The 27363-nt window shown below is 41.7% G+C and overlaps 1 protein-coding gene across 1 annotated transcript in view; it reads left to right on the forward strand.

Moving 5' to 3' along the window:
- Window positions 1-27363, forward strand: part of LOC120543053 (NXPE family member 4-like) — a 177267-nt gene that overhangs the window by 146028 nt on the left and 3876 nt on the right. The window contains exon 6 of the mRNA XM_039775896.1: window positions 980-1198. Coding sequence (XP_039631830.1) covers window positions 980-1198 — 219 coding nt within the window. The remainder of the gene's footprint in view (window positions 1-979; window positions 1199-27363) is intronic.

Genomic DNA, 27363 nt, shown 5'->3' on the forward strand with positions numbered 1-27363 from the left:
TATAGTTAAGCAACCAACAGGGTTACCTCTGGTTAAAATATTTTATGTGGTCCCCTTCTTCATTCTTCCAACCGTATCCCATCCATTTGACCTCTTATGAGAACATGCTAGGGATCAATCTGTTTCTGTGTATATTTTGGCCACAGAGGCCAAAAAGGGATGAGTGTAGAAGTTGATGAAGTTTTCTGGTGTTACAATCTTGACGGATGAGTGCTAAGGGTTAAATTGTTTTTCTAACCATGCAGCAGTCTTGACTTATATTTTATTTGAGCTCATTTAGCTCATAACTGCTTTAAACTTTTTTGCTTATTTCTGACTATTACCTAGCTTATACATTGCTCAATGTAATAAATACACACACATCATAGGAGCTGCAGCAGGACCCTAGCAGGGTGTAGGGCATTTGTGTGTGTCTAGCAATTAACCCGTGCTTCAGACTGATCAGTGCTTAAAGTGTTTGGTTTATTTTATTTAGGTAAATTCTTACTTAACCCCTTCATTCAACTCCACAAAAGTTTCCCGTTTACTACAACTGTTGAGGCCAAGGATTGCCTTGCAAGGGCCCATAAATGTGTCCTGTGTAACGCAGTGCTACTACTCATAATTATTGTGCATTTAAAATTTAATTAAGTGTTTGTGTGATGTCTAGCAGGAATTAATTTGATTGAATGATATAACTAAAGAACCTTTTATTCTGTGGGGGAGCAATAATATATGAAAATGATTTTTTTTTTTTTTAGTTATTCTTTTTATTGTCTGTACTTTCATTTGGCCTTAAAATAGATAAACAAGATTAAGAATAGGGATAGATAATTATTCACTGCAGTTAAGCAAAGTTAATAGAGAACCTGTTTCTGGTAATAGTATGCCTGTCAAAAATGTACAGCATTTAAAAATCACACTGAGTTTCAGTTTTTCCTGTTTAAGTTTATAAATGAAACACCGTTTATAAATAAATGTGTTGTGTTCTGTATTGCAGATGAACTCCTATTATCCAGTGAAAAGTGCTGTCTGGGAACTCTGCAACCAGTTCCGAGTGGGTTTTTCCATTCCAGCCACTGGTATCCTTCATTTTGTAACTGCAGAAGCTTTCAAAATGACAAAGATATCAATAGCTGTCTTCAGGGAAAAGACTTATACTTTAGGGGTGACTCTACAGTGCGCCAGTGGCTCAAATATCTCACAAGAAAACTAAAAAGTAAGCCACATTATTAACATTACAAATTTATTTTTTTTCTTAAAGTATGCAGATAACTTAACCTGTCCAAAGCTGAGCCAGCCCATCTTCTTTGTGCTAACATGTTTGCATTTCCCACCCCAGAATCCATACACACCCAGCTTTGTACACTTGCCACATTTTAATTGTGTTTATAATGACAAGTTGAGAGTTTATGGTTTCACTCAGAGGGCAGATGCAAATGATGTGAACAAGTGAGTTGTTCTTATTTGGGAGTTGTCATAATCAGAAGCATTTGTCTTAGTGCATATTGTACTGTGCAGGGTATGCATTCAGAAACATTATTTCAATCTTACTAAATCATATCAAATGTTTCACAGTATCAGATGGAAACAGATTTTACAGTATAATTACATAAACATAAAGACTCAACTTTTGCTGTTGTACAAACAGACCAAGCCCTGCCTTCACACAAACACCTCACATGAAAAAAAAACAATTAGAAAGGTTGTTTAAAATACTGTAATTTAGTAGGCCACAAAGCTACTAAAAAAATGTAAGTGGGAAAATAACCAAAAGTAAAAAAGGAAACACCAGTGCAATAACAAAAGGGATGGACCACTTACAATGAAAGTCCCTCCGATTGTTGCTGCACCTTTGTTTTCACATCTCCATTAAAAAATCTGATTATTTATCATGCACTAGATAAAAGTGTGTGCAATTTCTATGGAGAAAGATCGCTGTCAAAAATAATTTGTGGTAATTTAAATAAATTTTACATTTCACACATGTCAATTACGCTTGTGCTCCTAAAAGTTATGATTCCTTCTGAAAGTTACTCTTCCTTCTGAAAATTATGAGCACAATTCTCAGACATGAACAAACTGTCAAAAATACGTCACTGGACATACAAGGCATTCTCTATTGAAGAAGAAACAATCGATTTTCCTTACTACGTATGTGTCACAAAGGTGGAACAATGGAGTTATTTTTGTCAGTGATCCTACTCCATATATACGGGCTAAGGCTTTGGTTGTCAGTTCAATTGCTGCCTCAGTGTTGAGTGTTTGTGATCTACTATAACTGGAGGTCTCGGGGACTGGAGTTTTCCCTAGCAGCATTTAGTGAACATCTGTGGGCAATCAGCCCTGGCTGTGATGCTACTCCAATGTGGGGGTATGCGATTAAACCCTTTATTTACTTCACCTGTGAGTCTCCGGGAGGTTTGGCATAAAGCCCATGGAGATACGGGGAAAAGATGACCATTTCCCATGAGCCTGAAGTTTTTTGCTTCCAGCCAGTTTCTTATTTATGTAACCTGTGCAGAACACTTACTTATTCAATATTAAGAGCCAGGCAAAATATTCTGCAGCATAAAAAGACATTAACGTGCATCAGTAAAATGGGCCCTTTATTTGAAAAAAAGAAACCAGCTTTCCACATTTTAAATCTGATCAGATATAAAGGAGTTACATCAAATTGGACCAACTTAATTTTCAAAGTTTTGTGATGAGACAGGTGCCTTTGTTAAATGACAGTTCAGTTTTGCCCAGCTCAATGACAAACTTGGCACACTGTCATATTTAATGAGACATATTTAATGTACTCTGATGTTTAATGGGCACAGTAAAGAATTAGATGATGTTGGGCAGCCCCCATTTTCACGGCTTTGTGACAAGACAGATGCCTTTGTTATAGCTGAGTTGGGTACATGGGTCTAATTGACACAAAAAGCTGGGACATTTCTATATCTTGTGAATGGAATTAGATTTTCAATGGGCACTGCAGTGGGTTAGATGGCATTGGGCTACACTAGTTTTGAGAAAATGCAGATGCCTTTGTTAAATTTCAATTGAGTTTTGCACAGACCAGTGTGACTACCTGTCTCAAATTGACTGGCTAATTTGTCACATTCCCATTTTTAATGCTGTTTAACAGGTGCTATAGAGGGGTGTGCAGCATTTTGCCACCCTTATTTTCATAGCTTTGTGACAAGATTCCTTTTTTATGTTGTGTTGAGATTTGCCTGGTCCAAAGTGATTTCATCGATCAGATTAGCTGGTAAACTTGCCATATCCAATGAATAGGTTTCACTGTAATGCTAAATTGTAAAGGGTTAAATGGGGCTGGACTTTGTGACAAGATGGATGCCGTTTTAAAATTTTAGTTGAGCTTTTCTTGTCCCAACATGGTTGTATGGGTCATACTGACTGGCAAAGTTGGCACATTGTAATATGATTAGTGAGATTTTGTGATGTTTAATTCGCACAGACAAAAGAAAAGAGCTTTATTCTTCTGGGATAGTATGGCAAGCCAAATTAACATTTAGAGTTATCTCAAAATGAATTACAGATATCTAAAAATGCATCTATTTTAAGATATCTAAGAGCATTTTATAATATCTCAAATAGATTTCAAGATATCTTGAAATGATATGCTGTACATTTTGAAATATCTGAAATGCATTTTAAGATATCTTAAATATAATTTGAGATATCTCCAAATAGGTTCCTGTGCATTTTGAGATATCTCAAATACAAAATTTCCTATTCTTTGAGTGGGACTTCCTGTCTATTTTAAGATATCTCCTGTATTTAATGTTATTATGTATGTATTGTCATATTTCACAGTTCTTTTATTTATTTTGCTGATTTATTTTTGTCCTAAATATTTCTCCATTATAAGGGTGTAACATTCTTTGCACTCAGTTGTTAATCCAACTCAGTGCTTCCATAGCAAAATCGCGAGTGTTAAAAAAAAACTTACTTAAAAGCAGTGCCTTCACTGGGAGGCTGCTTCAGAAGTTTATATTGTAGCAACCCGGCAGTCCGCACTGGCGGAGTGACGCCTTGTGGGTAAATTATGTAAAATAGTTGTGGGGAATTTATGGGAAATTTATGTGAAAGTTATTGTGTGTAAAGATTAACTAAGTTCGTAATTGTCTTTCCTGTTGTAAATGTTATATGTGTTTGTGCAGCCGGTGGGGTGTGTTGTGATATCGCCGTCCGGGGTTGTAAAAATGTAAATAGATGCCGCTGTTAAGAAATGTCGTTTTGTTGTTGACCTTGACAGTGGTTAAGCGGATGAATTTGAGCTTTGCTTTCTGGCTATCTGTGAATAAAGAGATACAACAGGACAGAGCTGTTATTCATTGCTAAGATTTCATCTAAGCAATTAATGCCGAGACACTCGGAGTCGTGCGGTGTATGGGACACGAGTGCTCGTTACTTAAGAAGCTGGGTACAGCTGCGTGCTGCCGAGACGCTCGTAGTCGTGCGGTGTATGGGACACGAGCGCTCGTACTTAAAGAGCTGGGTACAGCTGCGTGCCTAATGCTGGCAATCCGCTAGCCGACAGCTTGGAAGAGGTGCACGGCGAAATCGGCTTGAAAATCTTCAAGACTCGACCACGGGTCGCTACATTGGTGTCACAGAGCGTGCCATCTTAGAGAACAGCGTTACGTTAAAACGCCTGATCAGCGGAGCTGTGCGGAAAAAAGAGGCAGACCGACCTGATGGTGCCAGTGTTCCCCGGACAGTGTTGCGATCGTCCAAGCACGGCCAGAGTGGGTCGTCGGCAGCCACCGCGATACCCCAGGTTACCAGTCGGCCGGTCCTCTTCTCGGTCACCTGCTAAGCTGCCGCGATACAACGGATTGACGCCCTTAGAGCCCTACCTTGCACAAGTGGACCTGGCCGCGATACACAATGAGTGGAACCGCGAAGAAGCTGCGACACACTTGGCCCTTGCCTTGGAGGGTCCCGCACTACAGGTACTCATTGATCTGACATCAGAAGAGTGTCGTGATCTTCAGGCTCTCACAGCTGCTCTCACCAGTCGCTTTGGACAAAGAACTTCAGCAGAATGCAACAGAGACAAGCTGACTAGCCGACGTCGGCATGAGGGTGAGAGTATAGGAGCCTTTGCGCTGGCGTCAGGGTATTGACACGAAAAGGTTATCCTACCTTCTCGACAACAGTGAGGGAAGAACTCGGACTTCATGCTTTCCTGCGGGGCCTCACACCAGAACGTCTTCGCCAGCATGTCTGTCTATCATCACCCCGAGATTTGAGCGAGGCAATGAGAGAGGCTGAGCGGGTCGAAGACATACTACAGGCGGAGTCACCGGCAAAACGAACACCACGACCGAGTCGATTAACCAGAGCCGTTGAACGAAGGGTGGAAGGGGACCTGTCTGAGGTAATGGAGGTCAGCGCGCCCAATCAACATCCACCCCGACAGAGACAACGAGTGGACTGCTGTTTTCGATGTGGAGAGCCAGGACACTTTGCCAGGGATTGCCCGCCCCAAGTCCGTTACCTCGTACAGCATCACCGCGGGAAGCGACAGCGGGTGAGGCCGTGAGGGGCCCTCGCTCCGTTTTCAGCACCCCTCAACAAAGACTGCTTCAAAGTTGGGCTGTGGATTTTCCACTGGACTATACCTGGACTGCACTATTGATGGATGGCCATGCAGTGCCTTAGTGGACACGGGTCCACTATTTGTTTGCTGAGAAAAGGAGTGTTACCGAAACAGCTGGTCTTCTTCCCAGGGCTGGACCCCACAAATAGCGAACTACGCGGTTACGGGTGAGCGGACAGTAATGCCGGAAAGAAACTGTTATCTGTGATGGTAGGGACGAGCCAGACCAACCACGAATTCTGGCTTGCAGATATAAAAGATCCGTGCATTATCGGGTTGGACTTGTTGGCCCACTGGGGAGCATGTGTTGATGTCTCTAGGGCCGTCCTTTGCTTAAGTAATGAGACTGTGCCGCTCCAAGCGGCCGGAACCGTCCTGGAAGGGCTGCTGGCTTGGATTTGCCTGAATCCTGCGGCTCACCGGCTCCCGATCGTTGCTCAGGAGATGCAGAGGCTCAAGGGGATCCTCAGGAGAATGTTGCAGCTCAGACCAGTGCTTCCCAGCGGTCTTCCTCACGCGACCACCCATCAGCTGAGACCGTCGCGCTGTAGAGGAATTGGGCCGTCAAGTGGGGAACATCTGAGCGCGACACAGCAGGAGCAACTTCAGCAACTTTTGAGAGACTATGTGGGCGTTTTGCGGCTCGAGAGGAGGACTGTACTAGAGCGAATTTAGTGAAACATCACATAGACACTGGCCATGCCGCTCCCATTCGTTTGCGCCCCCACCGATTGCCTCTTGCGAAGCGTCAAGCTGCCGAGGAAATGATTTGTGAGATGGCAGCCAACGGCGTCATTGAGCCTTCGGACAGCCCCTGGGCTGCACCAATGGTCATGGTACGGAAGAAAGCGGGGGTTGGCCCTGTGTGGACTTTCGAAGGTTAAACGAAGTCACTTGAAAAGACTCGTACCCACTGCCACGCATCGATGATGCACTGGATTATGTGACTGGATCCTGCTGGTTCAGCACCTTGGACTTGCGCAGTGGGTATTGGCAAGTGGAACTAGCACCAGAGGACCGACACAAAACCGCATTCACCATAGGGCAAGGGTTGTGGCAATTCAAAGTGATGCCGTTTGGGCTGTGTAACGCACCGGCCACTTTTGAAAGACTGATGGAGAGGGTGCTGAAAGACATTCCCCGAACCCGGTGTGTGGTCTATCTGGACGATTTGTTAATCCATGCCAGAGACTTTGATCAGGCTATCCACAACTTACGGGAAGTCTTGGCGGCCATTAGTAGCGCCGGGTTGCGGTTGAACCCGCAAAATGTAACCTCCTCTCCCAACAGACTCAGTTTCTGGGACATGTGGTTAGCGAGTGGAGTGGCTACCGACCCAACAAAGGTGACTGCCGTGAGCAACTGGCCCCACCAGCCAACGTCACCGAGCTGCGGAGCTTTCTGGGCTTAGCCTCATACTACGAAGATTCGTGAAAAACTTTGCAACTATTGCTAACCCCTTGCACCAGCTAACGAGTAAGGGCCAACAGTTCGAGTGGGCGGAGGACTGCGCCGATGCCTTCCAACAACTCAAAGCTGCTCTTACCAGTGCACCTGTCCTGGCATACCCTGACCCCAACCAACCCTTTATATTGGACACGGACGCCAGTAATGTGGGGTCGGCGCAGTACTCTCCCAAAGGGGAGACCGGAGAAAGAGTGGTGGCCTACTATAGTTGCAGCCTCAGTCGGCGGAGAAAAACTACTGTGTTACCCGGGGGAACTATTGGCAGTGATCTTGGCAGTGCGACACTTCAAGCCTTACCTTTTGGGCACTAAGTTCACGATTCGAACTGACCATGCTAGCCTTACATGGCTGTTAAACTTCCGGCAACCTGAGGGCCAGGTGGCAAGGTGGATAGAAATACTTCAGGAGTATGATTTGAGGTGCAACACGACCAGGGCGGCAGCATGCAAATGCTGATGCCCTCTCCAGGCGACCATCGTCCTCGACGACTGTCGATATTGCAGCCGGCAAGAGGAAAGGGGTATGGGACCATCATCATCAGCAGCGGACTAGAAGAACGGATGGAGCAGAGGAACCATTCACCATCGACCAGTTAAGGCAACTACAAGCAGGCGACCAAGTGCTGAAGGAGGTAAGGGGCTGGCTGGAGACCCAGGAATGCCCGATTGGCAAACCGTATCTTCCCAAGGGCGGAACTCAAGTTGTTACATTCGCAGTGGGGCAGCCTGGAGTTGCACGATGGTGTGATCTACGAAGATGGCAGGCACCAAGAGGGGTACTGACCATTTGCAACTTCTGGTTCCCATGGCTTTACGCACAACGGTCCTCCGTTGGGTTCATGGAGCAGCTGGATCTGGGCACTTTGGAAATGCAAAGACAGTCGTCGGCTGCGGCAGCGATTCTATTGGCCGGATGTCGACAAGATGCGGAGATGCACGTCCACTGCTGTGGCGTTTGCGGCGCAGAAAGGACCTGGTCAGCGCTCTCAGCGCCACTACAACAGTATCTCGTCGGGGCTCCCATGGAGAGGATTGGGGTAGATGTGCTGGGTCCTTTCCCTACCACAGAGGCGGAAATCGTTTTGTTTTAGTGGCGATGGACTATTTTACCAAATGGCGGAGGCATACGCCATTCAGATCAAAGTGCCTCCACAGCCGCTCAAAACTGCTGGACGAAATGTTCACTCGATTGGGTGCGAATGAACTGCACAGCGACCAGGGCGGAACTTTGAGAGCGGTTGTTTAAAGAGGTGTGTCAGCGGATGGGGTGAAGAAGACCGGACCACCCCTTCACCCGCAAGCGATGGACTGGTAGAGCGGTTTAACCGCACCTTGGCGCCCAACTTGCGATCCTCACTAGTCAACACCAGAGAGACTGGGATCAACATTTGCCTCTGGTCTTGTGGGCGATAGGGCGGCTGTTCAGGAATCGAGTCAGTGCACACGGCGGGGCTGATGTTCGGAAGGGAGATCGCGCCCGGTGGACTTGGTGTTTGGCTCACCCCTGAGCCTGAGCTTGCTGGCGGTCACGAAGCGGACTATCTCCGGCGATTGAAAGAGCGACTGGACACTGTACACCAACTGGCCAGAGAGGCCTAGAGGGAGCTGGAGCCCGCCAGAAGCGGGCATATGACACTTCGGCGCATGGTCCAACCCTGAAGCAAGGGGACAAAGTGTGGGTGTTTTGCCCCAGAGGAAACGGGGTTGTCCCAAAACTGACGCACCATTGGCAGGGACCTGGAGAAATTTTGGATGCAATTTGGACGTGGTTTTCCGAGTCGAATGCCTGGACGGGCAGGCGGGTGGTGCTGCATAAAGACCGTTTGGCACCATACCACCCATTGGCCCCAGCACCAGAAAGACTTGAGAACCAAAGCAACTCTCCAACATCCACCCTCGGTGCGAGACAGAACTTGACAGTCTCAGGACTGAGCCTGGCACGGGTGATGAAGAGTCAGGCAGCCCCAAACGTGTCCGCCGCCGGCCAGGACATTTATCAGACTTTGTTTGTGAAAATTAGGGTTGTGGGGACACTAACCCTCTTGGGGGGGGCTGTGTAGCAACCCGGCAGTCCGCACTGGCGGAGTGACGCCTTGTGGGTAAATTATGTAAAATAGTTGTGGGGAATTTATGGGAAATTTATGTGAAAGTTATTGTGTGTAAAGATTAACTAAGTTCGTAATTGTCTTTCCTGTTGTAAATGTTATATGTGTTTGTGCGCAGCCCGGTGGGGTGGGTTGGGATATCGTCGTCCGGGGTTGTAAAATGTAAATAGATACCGCCGTTAAGAAATGTCGTTTTGTTGTTGACCTTGACAGTGGTTAAGCGGATGAATTTGAGCTTTGCTTTCTGGCTATCTGTGAATAAAGAGATACAACAGGACAGAGCTGTTATTCATTGCTAAGATTTCATCTAAGCAATTAATGCCGAGACACTCGGAGTCGTGCGGTGTATGGGACACGAGTGCTCGTTACTTAAGAAGCTGGGTACAGCTGCGTGCTGCCGAGGCGCTCGTAGTCGTGCGGTGTATGGGACACGAGCGCTCGTACTTAAAGAGCTGGGTACAGCTGCGTGCCTAATGCTGGCAGTCCGCTAGCCGACAGCTTGGAAGAGGTGCACGGCGAAATCGGCTTGAAAATCTTCAAGACTCGACCACGGGTCGCTACAAAATTGTGCAAAGCCGCCAATCTTTATGTCTGTTTTGTATACAGTAATCCCTCCTCGATCGCGGGGGTTGCGTTCCAGACCCCCCCGCGATAGGTGAAAATCCGCGAAGTAGAAACCATGTGTTTGTATGGTTATTTTTGTATATTTTAAGCCCTTATAAACTCTCCCACACTGTTAACATTATTAGAGCCCTCTAGACATGAAATAACACCCTTTAGTCAAACGTTTAAACTGTGCTCCATTATAAGACAGAGATGGCAGTTCTTTCTCACAATTAAAAGAATGCAAACATATCTTATCTTCAAAGGAGCACCGTGAAGAGCAGATAATGTCAGAGAGAGCGCTCGCTAAGAAAAGCAAACAATCAAAAAATCAATACCTGCGTTTAAGTATACAGAAGCACCGCGATGGAGCGTCCTATCTTCTAGACAAACAGCCACTGTGTAAACAGCCCCCTCTGCTCACACCCCCTCCGTCAGGCAGAGAGAATGAGAGACACAGAGAAGCAAACAAAACAAGCACCACGCGGGAAGCATATCTTATAGCATTGAGGAGTTTTAGTTAATATGTAATACATGCTCTGATTGGGTAGCTTCTAAGCCATCCGCCAATAGCGTCCCTTGTATGAAATCAACTGGGCAATCAAACTGAGGAAGCATGTAACCTAAATTAAAAGACCCATTGTCCGCAGAAAGCGGCGAATCAGCGAAAAATCCGTGATATATATTTAGATGTGCTTACATTTAAAATCCGCGATAGAGTGAAACCGCGAAAGTCAAAGCGCGATATAGCGAGGGATTACTGTATATTTATATCCTCCAAGGGGGCTTTGTGGTGGTTGTGTCATAATTCTGTGCCTCCCACCCTAACCCCAAATCTTTCCAAGATTGCCGAAATCTGAAGCTTGGCACCCTTCCACAACACCTCACTTTCCTATACACGTATAAAAAAACATCTGGACGCTCGGCTAAGGTATTATGTAAAGGTTTAAAATGCACTATCGTTAATTTGTTAATTTCATGCTCTTACTTTTTATTGTTAATTGCATGTTGTCATTGTTTGATTAATTTCATTGTGACAGTTTTGTTTTTAACATTTTGCCCTTTGGAGCCACTGTAAGAGGGCTAAGTATGAGGTATGATCACTGTCAAAAATAACTCCAGCACTCTACCTACGTAGTAACAAAAATTGATTGTTTCCTCCTTGATAGCAAATGTCTTGTGCATCCAATGACGTATTTTTGACAGTTTGTTCATGCCTTAGAATTGTACTCGTAATTTTCAGAAGAAAGTGTAACTTTCAGAAGTGCAAGCGTATTTTTTAGCAGCAAGCGTAATTTTTTGAAGCACAAGCATAATTGACACATGTGAAATGTAAATTTGACTTAAATTATTATGCGTTGTTTTTGACAGTGATCTTTTTCCAAAAATTTATTCCAAGTTGAATAATCTGACAATTTAGTTATAATTAGGTATAATTAACTACGCCTGTAATAATTTTACAGAGGAGCAGTGCAATAATTTTATTGAATATTTCACCTCTAAGGTAGACATCATCCACTCCTGATTGTCTGTCTCCAGCCCTCCATTGCTACACCAAAACCAATGGGCTGCCTTTCCCAGTTCCTCTGTGCCACAGTTAAAGGAGTTGAGGACATCATACAGAGGATGAGGCCTTCAACGTGTTCATTGGACCCTTTTCCTACTCCTCTGGTAAAAGCTAATATATCAGACTTAAGCCCTCTCATTGCTGATATCATTAATCACTCTCTCCAGAGTGGCTTAGTCCCACTGGCCTTGAAAACCACAAAAATTAGACCTCATTTAAAAAAATCCTCTTTGGATCCTGAAGTGATAGCAAACTATCGTTCGATGTCCAACCTTCCATTTTGTCTAAGGTTTTGGAAAAGGTTGTTTTGGTTCAGCTTCAGGTTCACCTCAAAAAATTCAATCTGTTTGAAAAATTTCAATCTGGTTTCCGAACTTCTCACAGTACAGAGACAGCCCTAGTCAAAGTCACCAATGACCTCCTGATGGCTGCTGACCAGGGCTCTCCATCACTCTATCTATCTATCTATCTATTCTCCTTCATCATCTTCACTATATAATTGGACTTTCTGGCATTGCTTTGGAGTGGTTTGAGTCCTATCTTACAGATAGGGCTGAGTATGTGGCCTTGGGGGATGCTAAATCTCATACCCACACTGTCACCCATGGGGTCCCACAAGAATCCCTCTTTGGGCTGACCCTTTTTAATATCTATATGCTACCCCTGGGTCACATCATCCGAAAGCATGGAGTTTCATTCCATTGCTATGCCGATGATACACCGTTTCAATGTGAGACTGGATTCGACTTCTCTTACACCTCCATCAACCCTATCCTCCTGCTTGGATGAGATTGAGGTCTGGATGTCCAAGAACTTCTTCAAGCTGAACAGCACTAAAACTGAAGCTCTTTTAATTGGTACCCCCCATCAACTTCCTTCCTCTGTAAATTGTATTTCCTTTTCTGACCGTACCATTACCCTCTCCCCTTTTGTTACAAATCTGGGTGTCAAGTTAGACTCCCATCTGTCATTTGACATACATGTCCATCACATTTGTGTAAATTGCTTTCCTTCATCTCTGAAACATAGCCAAACTTCATCCCTACTTTTCCCTCTGTGATGCTGAAAAGCTGGTTCAAGCCTTTGTTTCATCCTTGCTGGATTATTGTAATGCATTCCTTATCAGGATCCTCAGCAAGAGCTTTCAAAAGCTCCAACAAATTCAAAATAGTGCTGCAAGAGTCATGATGAGGGTGCGGAAATATGAACACATTTCACCAATCCTTTGGTCACTTCATTGGCTCCCTATCCACCTCCATATCGAATACAAACTCTGTTTGTTTACTCACCAGTACATCCATGGAAATGCTCCACAATATCTGAAGGAACTCCTTATACTACAAACCACTGCAAGAAATCTCCGTTTTGCAAATAACTACCGCCTTCTCCCCCCTGTGACCAAACTTCATACAATAGGTGACCGAGCCTTTGCAGCCACTGCTCCATGGCTCTGGAATGCCCTACCAGAGAGCTTAAGAACACAGCAGGCTGTGGGCTGTTTTAAAAATACTGCTAAAGACTTTTCTATATAGGAAAGCTTATTAACAAGAATGCTGTAAATATTGTTGTTTTATCTCTGTTTTTATCTTGCTTTGCTTTTGTTTAAACTTTTTATGTAGCACTTTGAGATTTACTGCTAATGTAAAGTGCCCTATAAATAAAATTCATTATTATTAGTATTATTATTACAGTAAGAACACATTTATTAAAAAAAATGTCTATTATGGACCTATGAATTGTCTTTTTGGTGAAAACATTAATGATAATGTTTCTTACATGTAAATAACTATTATGCCCAGGGCTGACTTAGGTGAACTAGTAGGTTGCCAAGGGTGGCAAAATTTGATTAGGTGTTGTGGGAGGTACAGACACTAACTTACGAACACCCAATACAACCATCAAATTCCCATTAACTGTATTACACTTTCGATGTTATATTTTATGTACTATTATTTTTATGCAATGTTTGGGCTTAATGTCTTACATTCTACCTTTAGATTCTCAGAGGCTGTCTTTACAGTGAACATCCTTGTTTCTTTATTTTCTTGAGGTGCAAGTTGTAGATTAACTTTAGTTTTAGTACTGTTTCCCTAACAGCAAGCATGTTCTTTATCCTATTTCAGACTAGATTTTAGACTAAAACATCCAGAGGTGCTTGTCAAAAGTTGTATTGCACTGAACATGTCTTAGAAAAGGAATAAAGAGTAAATATTTTTTGTAAACCAACTACACTTTCTGTTAATGTTAACAATATCTGTCCACTGACACATTAAAGTGACTTTTTAAACAACTTTACCATCATTAAACTGCATAATATTTAACTAATAAATAATAACAATAAAATAAATAATAGTGCAACTTCCTGTAATAATACTATTACTTCAAAACTTCAAGCCCAGGTACCTTACACAGTATTCACCAAAATAAAATAAAATAAGTGCAACTTGGTGATGACATCTTTACCAACTGAACTGTCATTAAAGCAAATTGCATTAATATGGACCTTGCTTCAAGCTAAGCTATATACATAAATAATAAAACTGCAACTTGCATTTATAGTGCTATTTGTGGTATAGTGGGTCTGCGGCTTAAATAAAACAAAAAAAGGTCTGTTTTTAAATCCAGTTCACCGTGTCCGTCTCCTTGGGAGCAATTGCACGACCAATGAGATGATTAGGGTGAGTCGCACCCAATCATTCTCTATAGCTTCATCGGCTTATTGTGGCATGTGAATAAGGTGCTGCACCGACGGAGATGTATATTTATGGGCCGGCAGGATAGGGGGAAACAAAAAAGAAAAGATAGAACTCAAGGAGGTTAAACAAGGGAAAAGGCATTCATGGGAGATGATCCAGACACCAAGAAGGTGAAGGCAGCATGAGCTGGTGCTCCGTGAGGGAGCACAAGCTGAGGTGATCTAGGGGCTGGTTCATCCCACTGACTAAGCGTGTAGAGTGGGGCGAACGAAATGTAAGACCTCCCAATGGATCTGAGGAGTGTCTGAGTGAGCGCGAAGGAAGACGGGAGGTGTGCCGATCTCGGACGGTCTGGGTGTTCAGTGTGGCGGCAGCCAAGACAGGAGTTGGGAGAAAACAGTTTGTGCTGCAAAGGCTCTGCCAGCAACGTCCGTAAAAGGTGAGCACTTGGAGACAGAAGGTGATGTGCTGTGATCGGGCGAGGAGAAAGACTGCATTTTAAACTCTATTTTAACAGATTTATTTATTATGGATGTTATTCCCATGTTTCCCTGGTTTTATGGAATTGCTATTTATTTGGGTACTGTATTTTTCTGAACACTGCACACTTTTGGTTTTACTTTTGTCTGTTTTTAACAAAAGCACTTGAGCACTTTCCACCATCCCCTGACTTCAATGAGATTTCTCAGCTCATCTCAGTCATAACTATGAACGGTGTTGGTTCAACTGATTCCCCATGTGGGAAGAAGGAGTCTGGAATCGTCACACTATTACACAGTAACCAGGCACATTACACAGTATTGAAAAAAAAATAAAACAAGTACAACTTGGCTTGCAGTATTATCCAGTAGTACAGAAACAGTATTCACACATTTGAACTTAATGGTCCGCATCCGAACTTTTAAAACCAAAGTATCTTCAGACAACAGACATGGCACCTTTTTTCATCAAAAGTTCTTCTGTGTCATAATGTTCAACTTTATCATCTGCTACAGCTTCCGTTTAGGAATGTTCTCTGTCCATTTTCACTGCTCAATACCTACACTAACGCATGTACTCTGTTGCATTGCTGTTTAGCGGTGCAGCAGTGAAAAAGGTCCCCCCTTAAATAGTTTCCCACTGCACCACGTTCCGAACGTTGTTTAGGCATTTTAAACCGGTGTTCCGATATAAGAAAAATCCATATCATAACAAAAATAAAAAACGTTTTTTGGTATGAACCGGTATACCGTCCAGCACTACTTGGTAATTTAAATTATAATTATAACTGGAGTAATTATTACTATTATTGTAAATAAGTATTAATGCAGATACTTTGTAAAATTAGTGAACATTATAGAAAAACCTAGCATTAAAAGTAGCAGTCCTATATTTATACATAGTAAAAGATTCTGTATGACAAACAAAGATAGAGTTGGGTCACAACCTTGGCGACCTTGTATAATTGAAAACATAAGCACAAGAAAAGCATGGAATAATTGCAGAGTTGTGTTTTCAGACCGGAGTTCAATCTTAAACTGAGAACATGGGTTAAAAGGGCGCCAATGGATTGGCTGTCAATCTTCTGTTCTGCAGAGGGAGAAGAGAAGAAGGTATGGACTCCTGATCCTTCCGGATGTCTGTATGGGCATTCTTGGACTACTATTACAGCAGGATCTGTTATGATATTGTATGTGATCAGAGAGGTCCTTTCAGGTCATCACTATTTCTGGGAAGGACAATGGGTGCTTCAAGCTCTTATCATTGTTTAGCAGTCAACTCAGGACCAAAATTAAGGGATGCTCCTTGAGAATAGAAAGAATGGTGCTGACCAGAGTAGAGATCAGGTTCCCCTTCCTTCCATTGTTTCAGTAGATTGATGGTCGGTTGGCCTGCAATTTGGTTGTTTCACCAAATTGTTGACTAGCCTTTTTCTCTCCTTTATTTGGTGTGGGCCTTTTCAATGTGCCAGCAATGAGAAGTAAAAATGAGAAATATGACACAAATTTGCAGAGGCTCATGCCACAGTCGTAACAGTGGGCCTATACTGATTGCACCTTCTTCATATTTTCTTTAGAATTTATTGTATAATTGTGCAATATATTTCAAAATATTTGTGGAAGGACGTGCTTCTTCCTCCCAGCATTCCTTTAGTTTGTCCAATATTGCCATCCATCTCTGGAGAATTGTAACACTTTCTGGTAAGAAAATGGCACAAGGGAGAGTAACTGATCCCAGCTCTTCCCATCTTCGCCGACAATCTGTGTAGCATCTGCTTGAGAATCCGATTGTACTGCTCAGCTAAACCGTCAGATTGTGTTTGGTATGCTAAAGTTTTTAGGTGCTTAATTCTGAATAATCCGGCAACCTCCTTGAATGTCTCAGAAATGAAGGCTATCCCTTGGTCTGTTAAGATGTCCTTAGGGATACCAACATTCATAAAGACCCCCACCAATTCCTGTGAGGTGTTTTTGGAATTAACTAATAATAATAATAATAATACATTTTATTTATAGGGCTCTTTACATTAGTAGTAAATCTCAGAGTGCTACATAAAAAGTTTAAACAAAGGCAAGGCAAGATAAAGCAAACAGAGATAATTATAAAATTCTTATTAATAAGCTTTCCTAAATAGAAAAGTCTTTAGCTGTTTTTTAAAACAGCCCACAATCTGCTGTATTCTCAGGTTCTCTGGTAGGCTATTACAGAGCTGTGGAGCAGCAGCTGCAAAGGATTGGTCACTCATTGTATGAAGTTTGGTCACAGGGGGGCGAAGGTGGTGGGTATTTGCAAAACGGACGTTTCTTGCAGTGGATTGTAGTATAAGGAGTTCCTTCAGATATTGTGAAGCATTTCCATGGATACACTGGTGAGTGAGCAGACAGACTTTGTATTCGATATGGAGGTGAATAGGGAGCCAATGAAGTGACTGAAGGATTGGTGAAATGTGTTCATATTTCCGCACCCTCATCAGGATTCCTGCAGCACTATTTTAAATTTGTTGGAGCTTTTGAAGGCTTTTGCTGGGGATCCCGATGAGGAGTGCATTACAATAATCCAGCCTGGATGAAATAAAGGCATGAAACAGTTTTTCAGCATCACAGAGGGAGAGGTAGGGACGGAGTTTGGCTATGGTTCGGAGATGAAAGAATGCAATTTTACAAAGGTGATGGACACGTGCCTCAAATGACAGATGGGAGTCTAACTTGACACCCACATTTATAACAGAAGGGGAGAGGGTAATAGTATGGTCAGAAAAGGAAATACAATTTACAGAGGAACGAAGTTGATGGGGGGTGCCAATTAAAAGAGCTTCAGTTTTAGTGCTGTTCATCTTGAGGAAGTTCTTGGACATCCAGGCCTCAGTCTCATCCAAGCAAGAGAAAAGAGTTGATGGAGGTATAAGAGAAGTCGAATCTAGTCTCACATAGAGCTGCATATCATCGGCATAACAGTGGAATGAAATTCCATGCTTGCAGATAATGTGACCCGGGGTAGCATATAGATATTAAAAAGGGTCAGCCCAAGGAGTGATCCTTGTGGGACCCCACAGGTGACAGTGTAGGTACGAGATTTAGCATCCCCCAGGGCCACATACTCAGCCCTATCTGTAAGATAGGACTCGAACCACTCAAAAGCAATGCCAGAAAGTCCAATCATATAGTAAAGACGATGAAGGAGAATATTATGATCAACCATATCAAATGCAGCTGGAGTGATGGAGAGCCCTGGCCAGCAGCCATCAGGAGGTCATTGGTGAGGTCAGGGTTGTCACTGTACTGTGAGAAGTTCGGAAACCAGATTGAAATTTTTCAAACAGATTGAAGACTCTCAAGGGAACAGTCTTAGGATATCACGTTTCATTGTCCACCAAAATGAGGATGTATTAATGTCTTCAGGCTGAGGGTTCGAGTGGTTCTACTATATCAACCCCTATGCGCTCAAATGAAATGTCAATAACCGGCACAGGGACAAAAGGAGTACAATCCTTCTGAGGAATCTGCCATTATTGGCAATCTGGATATGAAGTACAAAAGCAGCAAACCTCCTCATTAATTCCTGGCCAATAAAATATGAGCTTAATGCATTTGATTTGAGTGTCTTCTCAGCTCCCAAATGGATGACTAGGAGAATGGTGTGAGCTAGTTTGCAAACCTGCCACTGAAAGGCTAGCAGCAATGACCTTAGCTCATCCACATGTTCAGCTATGAAATATAAAAAGTTGTTGAATGCAGCCCTGGTGGCTGGGATATTTAGTGTGCTGTCCATTGATCACAACAACTGCATTCTTGGAAAACTTTATTGAATCATCTTTCCATTGCTCTCTTCTAAAAGAAGCTGGGGATTCATGCATAACACTGTGCGTAGAATTCACACTAAAACATGGCATACGGACAAAAGTCTAAATGTGCACACACACAAAAAAAATCAGATGTAGAAAACTGTGTTTAAGCCAACTTTCACGCACTTCCGCTACATAAATCCCAGTCTGCGTGAAATTTAACGCTCATGAACGAGCCTGCTGCCCCTCCCAGACTCCTCCCAGAATTACACCTCTTGAAATATGCAAATCAATATAAATATTCATTTAAGTTCAGCATTCTGTGAAAAGACAATGGCAAAAGCACAGGGAAAAAAATAAGAATATCAGTGAATGCCAAGTGGAGGCAAGGAAAAACATACTATTTGTTGGTGTAAGCAGTGGCATAAACAACAAAATGAAGTTGATCGAAAGTTCAAGTTCAGAAAATTGCACAGTCCCCAAAATAAAAAAGAAGTGGTCAGATATCTAAGTCGCCATAAAAAGGTGAGTCATTCTCCATCTGAGTGTCATATGGAAGCTTATTAGGGTACAGAGAAAAGAAAAAAAATAGGGACACAGTGGATAAAAAAGCTCAAAATGTCAACTTGAATCTCAACATTTCCACTTTAATCATGTAGTTTATTTTGTCATTAAAGTAAAACGTCATAAACTTAATGTTAAAATATTTTAATTAACTAGTTTCTCAAATCCAACAACCATTTATTTATATAGCACATTTTCATACAAATAATGTAGCTCAAAGTGCTTTACATGATGGAGAAAGAGAAAAAAGTCAAAGTAAGAATTAAAATCAGAGAACACTAATTAACATAGAATAAAAGTAAGGTCCGATGGCCAGGAAGGACAGAAAAAACAAAAAAAAACTAAAGACGGCTGAAGAAAAAATAAAATCTGCAGGAGTTCCAGGCCATGAGACTGCCCAGCCCCCTCTAGACATTCTACCTAGAATAAATGATCAGTCCTCATTGTAGTCAGGGTTCTCATGGAAGGACTTGATGATGACGGTCACGTGGACTTCTTGCCTTTAATCCATCAATGTAGGGACACCATGGTGCTTTGATTAGGTGGTGGTGGCGCAGGTCGCCACCACAGAAAACCAGAAAAAGAACAGAAGAGAGAGTAGGGGTTAGTACGGATTTTGGAGCCACCATGAATAGTAATGATAATTAATTGAATATGCAGAGCATCAGGATTAAATTAAAATGAAGTTATGAGAAAGCCATGTTAAAGTAATGTGTTTTTAGCAGTTTTTTTAAAGTGCTCCACTGTATTCCTATTGGCAGGCTATTCCAGATTTTTGGTGCATAACAGCAGAAGGCCGCCTCACCACTTCTTCTAAGTTTAGCTCTTGAAATTCTAAGCAGACACTCATTTGAAGATCTAATGTTACGATTTGGAATATAAGATGTCAGACACTCCAATATATAAGAAGGAGCGAGATTATTTAAGGCTTTGTAAACCATAAGCAGTATTTTAAAGTTAATTCTGAATGACACAGGTAACCAGTGTAGTGACATCAAAACTGGAGAAATGTGCTCGGATTTTCTTTTCCTAAATCCCATCATAGCTAAAGTAGCACATTAAATGCTTCGTATTCTATGTGTTTTTCTATGTGGTCTATGTGTGAGAATCACTACATGCTTTTTAAACGGGCTTTCTTTTACACCGACAGCACACAGAATACATTACTGTACATTCATTACATTCATGATATTACAGCTCTCTGAACAATTTAAATACTAAGATGTATACTTGATATCATTTTTATGATTAAATTAATTAAAGTATGTATTAAACACAGTGGCGCAATGGTAGCGAGAGATTGTTCCTACCTCCTGCAAAATGCTTACGCAACCCTCGATGAAATAATTTATTGCAGCAGTACTGTCTCTTTCAAACACACACTACTAAACCCCGAAGCTGATTCTTCAGTACTTTTAAGGAAAATTTATTATATTTGTAGTACATGTTTAATTATTCCATTCATCTATCCTTCCAGGGTTACGCCAGTCCCAGGATACATACAAAGCGCGGCAGGACCAATCCCTGAATGGGGCACCAGTTCATTGCTAATGCTGCCCACCATGTCCACATGTTTAATAACAATATACATTATTTGAATGACATTAAAAAATGATCCGTATAATGTAATATACTAGGGGGCTTCACCCCCTGCTCGTTTCACTCGCTAACCCCCATGTTTGGTTTTCTGGATACACACTTATGCGATTTTTTTTTTCTTTGAATTGTTGCTATTTCATTAGTTTCACTTTTATTTCAGAACTTCGGTAAAAACAATATTTGGAATCTTTTGAGTCCCAATATGCTGGATCTTTTAAATGAGGTCCATGAGACCTGTGTTTAATGACTTTGTTCCATAATTCAGAATAGGTTTCTCTGCTTGGAATTTCAGCACAGACAAAATCATCTACATCATCAGCAGTTATTTTGTTTTGCAAAGTAACCAATAAATGCATGTGAGGTAAACCCATTTTTAAAATTCTCTGACTTAAACTTCAAAGCCATACAATATTTATATACTTCTGACATACGAGTATCACCTATGTTCACATATTCGATCTCTATTTGCCTTTTCGTTATTTCTCCGAGTAATAATTTCTCTTTGTTTATGCTAATGTGATGTTTACTTTCTTTGTTCTGACTTTCGTTTTTTTCTGCTTTCATATTCTGTATCTTGCTCTGCATGTGTTTCACGTCTACGTTTTTTTTGTCTTTTGAATTCCACTGTTTTCATTTTCTCTAACCTGCTCTGCATGTGTTTGGCCCCCTTGTTTTTTAACCTCTTTATGATGTTTTACTTTGTTTTCTACTCTTTGTCTTCTATTTCTGACCTTGCTTTGTCCTTCTTTTTTTCAAAGACAACTGGTCCATGGTGATTATTTTCCCTTTTTTCGAGGAATAATTTCCATTTGTTTGCGCTACTGTGATCTTTACTTTCTTTTTTTTGATACTTTCTAATTTTCCTGCTTTCATATTCTTTAACTTTCTCTGCATGTGTATAGCGCCAAAGTTTTTGAACGTCTTTATGAAGTTCTACTTTGTCTTTTAATTCTGAGCCCGATTGGACCTGCTTTTGTTTTAATTCCAATTGTTCTGGGCTGATTACCTTTTCTGATTTTCTGAATTTGCACCTAGATTATTCTTTTTCTTTTTGCATTTTTTTCTCTCCTACGCTTTTGAGTCTCTTTTCTCTGCGCTACTCTTTCTTCTTCGCTTAGTCATCGACGTTTCATTTATAACGTATTGTCCTTATACGCTTTATATGTGCAGAGAGCCCTGGATCTGTGTGTGCTCAAAGCCTTTACACGACTGAGTGTTTTGCTGCCCGTGGTCTTATTTGATATTGGTTGTAAGTAGGGCGTGTCTTGCAAGAATTTCATGTTCTATATCCCGCGAGACGGTCCTGGGTCAATCTCTTGGCACAAAGTCTCATGTTTAAGGTCCCAGCGAGACGCTCCGTGGCCAATCTCTTTCGTGTCGCGGGTCTGTTAATTGTCTTCCATGATCTTCATTATAATAATAGATAGATATACTTTACTGCATTTCATCTTAAAAATGATATCAAGAGCTTCAAGAAGATAGTGCCTGGAAATCTAAGTCGACTTAGAAGCCAGTCGTCATCATCTGTAAATACATGCTCTCTTCTATTGAACTGAATTGAATTTCTTTATTGTTATTGTATGGTACAATAAGATTCAATATGCAAATCCTCCTTTAACTTATTTTCCTATAAAATGGTAAAATAACAACATAATAATAATAATATTATAAAAAATGAAAAATATACAATATGAAAGCATAAGTGGCCCAGGATGTGCAATATTAGTTTACAGTGAGGTAATTGTACTTATAAGTACAAACAGTTCTACCAGGAGCACTTGATGGACTGATTGAGTACGTTTATATCTCTTGGGATGAAACTGTTTCTGAACCGTGAGGTTCATGCATGAAAGGCTCTAAAGCGTTTGCCGAATTGGAAAAGTTCAAATAGACTGGCTGATGCAGTGCGTGCTAGAAGCTGTACCCCAATAATTTTCTGTGCTCTTGACAAATTCTGTGAAGGAGCTTTCCAATCAGCTACTGTAGAGCTGTGATTCCACACTTAGATGCAGTGGGTTAAAATACTCATGGTATTTGGAATAGTTTGGCCATTCCATGCACCATTATATGGTTATGCGTTGATTACAATCAGATGCCTTAAACTAAAAAACAATACGCAGTTAATGTTAGTGTATTTAATAAAGCAGCGTAAGGGATGGGAATCTAAAAAATAAAGGGAAGCCACCCAGGAACAGCAGTACTGCTTTGACACTCGGTGCCGCTAGTTTGCAAAACCAAGATGAAAACTTGCGTATGCTATGGTTTGAGCTGGCATGAGAATGTATGTGACATTATGCCAAGTTTAGTTTTTATACATTGCGATGTAAGCGTGGAAATGGACGTATGCAACATTTTTGTACATACTCACCATTTATACATGAAGCCCCTGGAGTTTGCAAAAAATGAAAAATGTAAAGAGGTGACCGGATCTAAGGTGACCTAAGTGGGCGAGACAATCATTTGGTGTCTCACCATCAGTCTCCATAAAGATGTGGCCAGTTCAGGATGGTTTCAACTTTGGAGAACTGTTGTCTCATTGTTGTTTCACTGTACCTCATCTTTGTAGCCCAAATATTTTGCCTCCGAAAATCCAAATAAACATTTCTTGGAAATAATCCATAGGCCAGCTTCACCTGGTGCTTGAAGTACAGGTTGTACCTGCTGTAGGTGTTGTTCCATGTATCGGAATAGATGACAATGTCATCCAGGTAGGCGGTGCTGTAGGAATTATGGGGCCATAGGACTTTACCCGCCAGACGTTGGAATATGGCTGGAGCCCTGTTTAAACTCAATGGAAGAGCACGATACTGCCAGTGTCTGCTAGGGGTGCTAAACACGGTTTTGACCTTAGCAGATTCCATTAAAGGAATTCTCCAGTACCCCTTTGTCATGTTAAGCATGATCAAGTATTTTGCACCTCTAGGAGGTCGTCCACATGAGGCATGGGGTAGGCATCAAGTTGGGAAACTTGATTAAGCCAACAGAGGTCATTGCAAAACCTTCAACTTCCGTCAGGTTTAGAGACTGAGATGATGGGGCTGGACCAGGGACTATAGCTGTCCTCAGTCAAATCTTGTGCCAACATTTTCTTGATCTCAAGTTCCATTTCAACCTATTTACTTCCAGGAGGCAATAAGGGCGTTCCCTGACTATCACCCCTAGTTTGATGATGATGTCATACTGAACTAGTGAGGTTCGGCTGGGTTTTTCACTAACTACTTCAGGAATAGACAGGATCACTGATTCCAGCTCCTGTCTTTGAGTGGGCGCCAAATTTGGACCAAAGTTGAAAGAAAATTTATGAGTGAACAAAGAGTAAAGTTGTGTCAGGAGTGGATCCAGGTCCCTTTTCCTCCATGGTTTCAGCAAAGTAACGTGATAAATCCACTCGATGGGTGAACAATTCAGTTGTTTAACTAAATAATCAACCAACACTTTTTGCTGCTTAACATCATATGGGCCCTGCCAATGAGAAAAGTAATTTAGAACAGCGTTTCTCAACCTTTAAGTATTTGCGACCTGAGTTTTCATAACAGTTTTAATCGTGGCCCCCCTAACATTTTTTTGAAATGTAGATGCATATTTTATTATACCTACTTAACTTTTATCGACATTTATCTAACTCTAAATTTATTGTTCTAGTATCAGAATGTAGTTTAAGTTAATTTGTTTTTGTTTCAACAGATGTTTATTTCATATTTTTGATTCTTGTTTTCTTTTCACATCTTTGTGCCCCACTTTTTGTTACTTTGTGCCCCCCTAGGGGGGCCTGCCCCACAGGTTGAGAACCACTGATTTAGAATGAAATTCCCATAGGGTTGTCCCCTGGTTATAACACCAGGCTGGTGCTGTTTGAGCTTTCTCTATATTTTGTTTTAGGATAGGTCAGATTTTAGTCAATCTATCATATAATTGCATGATATACTCTAAAATATTAGTCGATGGAAGGTCCTGTTCCTCCCAACCTTCTTTAAGGATGTCCAGTAGTCCCTGGGGTTGACGTCCGTATAATAACTCAGAAGGGGAAAACCCTGTTAAGGCTTGAGGGACCTCCTGATAAGCGAAAAAAATGAGGGGAAGTAACTGATCCCAGTTTCTTCCATCCAGACTGACCACCTTGCGTAGGATTTGGTTTTAGGGTCTGATTGAACTGCTCAACTACACCATCAGTTTGAGGATGATACGCTGCGGTCTTGAGATGTTTTACTCCAAGTAATTTGGCAACTTCCCTAAATGTTTCAGAGGTAAACGACATCCCTTAATTTGTTAAGATTTATTTAGGGATGTCCCCCAATGCAAAGACCACTATAAGTTCCTGTACAATATTTTTTAATTAGCCTTCTGGGAAACGAATAGCATAATCCATGAGGACTAATATATATTTATTTGCTCGGGCAGAGTGATCAAAAGTTCCTATAATGTCAACCCCAATTTGGTCAAAGGGAACGTCAACAAGGAAAATCGGGCTTAGAGCAGCACGGTCCCTGCTAGGAACCTGCCTTAAATGATATTCCAGACAGGAAATACAGAAATGGTGGACCTTTTCATTAATCCCTGGCCAATAGAATCAGAATTTAATCCTCTCCAGCATTGTTTCGGCTCCCAAATGGGAGTCAAGGAGGTGTGTATGCTGGAAGGTTGAATGAGCAACAAAGACCTCACCTTTCCCTCATGCTCAGCTACTCGATATAATAAATCATTATGAAAGACAAAGTGGGACCCTTTGGGTATGGGAAGATCTGTGCGCTGGCTGTATACATAGACTACTGCATTTCTAGCAAATTTAAGGGAGTCATCACTGCTCCTGTTTAATGGATGCGGCGTTCACCTAAATTGAAAGTGTAAAGAAGAAAGGGGATCAGAATTGACCTCAAGGGGCAGAGTTTCTGACCTGGATGACGCGTCGTCGATAGATAACGTTTCTGGCCACATCAATTTGGCCTCCACTACGTCACTCTGATTTCCCATATGATCCCCTAATGCCAGTGGATAACATTGCATGGAGATAGTTTAGGGCGGAGCGTTTCCATCCATTACAAGGCCAAAAGATTGAGAGGGAGTGAGGATTGTGCCACCGCTTTTATTATCTAAGCAATCTCTACCGAGTATCACAAAGAACAGATGATTTTGCAGAACCGCCACCTGCATGGTTTGTATGGTGCCTTCATAGCTGACCACACAGTTGGCGACTTGTACCATCGAGTGTCCCTGTGAATACAGGTTAGACTGGTCATTTCTTTAAGCCACTGTTGTAGAAGCACATATTGGCGAGTGACAATGTAAATGTTGCCAGAATCTATCAGTGCGTTCTCCTTCCAACCATTAATCACCACCACTCTCATAAAAGGACAAACCAAGGGGTTAACAGTAGAATCCCTGAAGCCTATGACAAAGCTCATAATGCTGGGCCACCTTAAATTCCCTCGCTCCTCCTTACCAACGTCTTTTGTTTTGCAAATGTGTCTATCAGCACAGGCAGCAGACAGCGTACTATCCCATACCCCACTGATGCAGCTTTAGTTGTACACAAAGTTCTCCCAGCTCAGATCTGTTTATCTGGGTATGAGGTGCCATGAATTGTATAGGATAACTAATATATTGTAAATTGGAACACATACATTTCATGTGTGTTCCGTGTCTACAACGATCTGTGTAAATGTAGGATGACAGAAAATGCGATTCAAGAAATGTTGAACACATAACCAGAACAGAAACATTTTTCATATTCTACTAATAACTGGCTAAATGCTGACGTGAAGTGTGAGGTCCAAATATCAAATAAACACTTTCACAAAAGACACAGATACAGTATAACAAAACAAGTGTGCTTTTTTCTAGAATTTAACCAAAGTAAAAGAAATTGGGATGCGGTACGACACACATACATATTTCTCTTAATTGTTGCAGTGTGACTGCTCATATTTTAATTCCCCGCAGTTCTTGGGTCATGGTGGAGGTTTAACAACTGTCTTCAAATCCAACTTCGATTTTAAAAAGCTGTTTCTTTCTCCAGTTTTGAGTCTTTTTGAGTTGGGTCGTTCTCCTGTGCTGCTCTGCGCTATGGTTTACATGTCCACCAAAGTATAATAAGGATTTTATAAGTGACTTTTCTGATTTCTTGGCTGAATTTATGGTTAAATGCTAATACCAATGCCTTTAGACAGGAGTGCAGGAGAGTTGAAAGGAGGTGGAAAAAAGGACAGGTTGCAGGTTTCTTTTGAAATCTTGAGAGAAAGTTGGTGTTGTTATCAGAAAGTTTTGAAAGCTGCTAGATCAAAATTTTTTTCTGATGAAATTTTCTCTAACTCTTACATCCCATGTGTACTTTTTAACACACTGTGTTCTGTTCTTAATGGTCATGAACCCATCTATCTGGAAGCTTCTATGGAAACTTGTAATAAATATCTTCACCTTTTATTGAAGAAGGTTGTAAGCACTAGGTTCCTTCATTTTACTACCTTCTCATGATCCATCCATTTTAATACCCTGTTTGGCTGTGTTTGACCACTTCGAGCCTGTCTCTCTCCGCTTTTTAAAGCAGCTGGGTTCCAGTATGAAGTCATCTGGCTCCCCACTTGATGTTGTCTCTCTTCGACTTCTTAAGGATATTATTAATAGTAGTTTAACCTCTAGTGTGGTACCTAAAAAGTTTAAACATGCTGTTGTACAAACCCTGCTGAAAAAAGGGTCAAAATAACTCTGTTATGTCAAACTTTAGGCCTATTTCCAATCTACCTTTTTTGTCTAAACTCTTGGAAAAAGTAATTTATACACAAATTAAGTCCTTTTTGGATGAACATGAAATTCTAGAAGTGTTCCAGTCTGGGTTTAAAACTCACCACAGCACTGAGTCCACACTGTTAAAGGTTTTTAATGATATTTTTTTTAACAGTGGACTCTGGT

The sequence above is a fragment of the Polypterus senegalus genome, chromosome 13 (assembly GCF_016835505.1).
Source record: "Polypterus senegalus isolate Bchr_013 chromosome 13, ASM1683550v1, whole genome shotgun sequence".
In the NCBI taxonomy this organism is placed as follows: Eukaryota; Metazoa; Chordata; class Cladistia; order Polypteriformes; family Polypteridae; genus Polypterus; species Polypterus senegalus.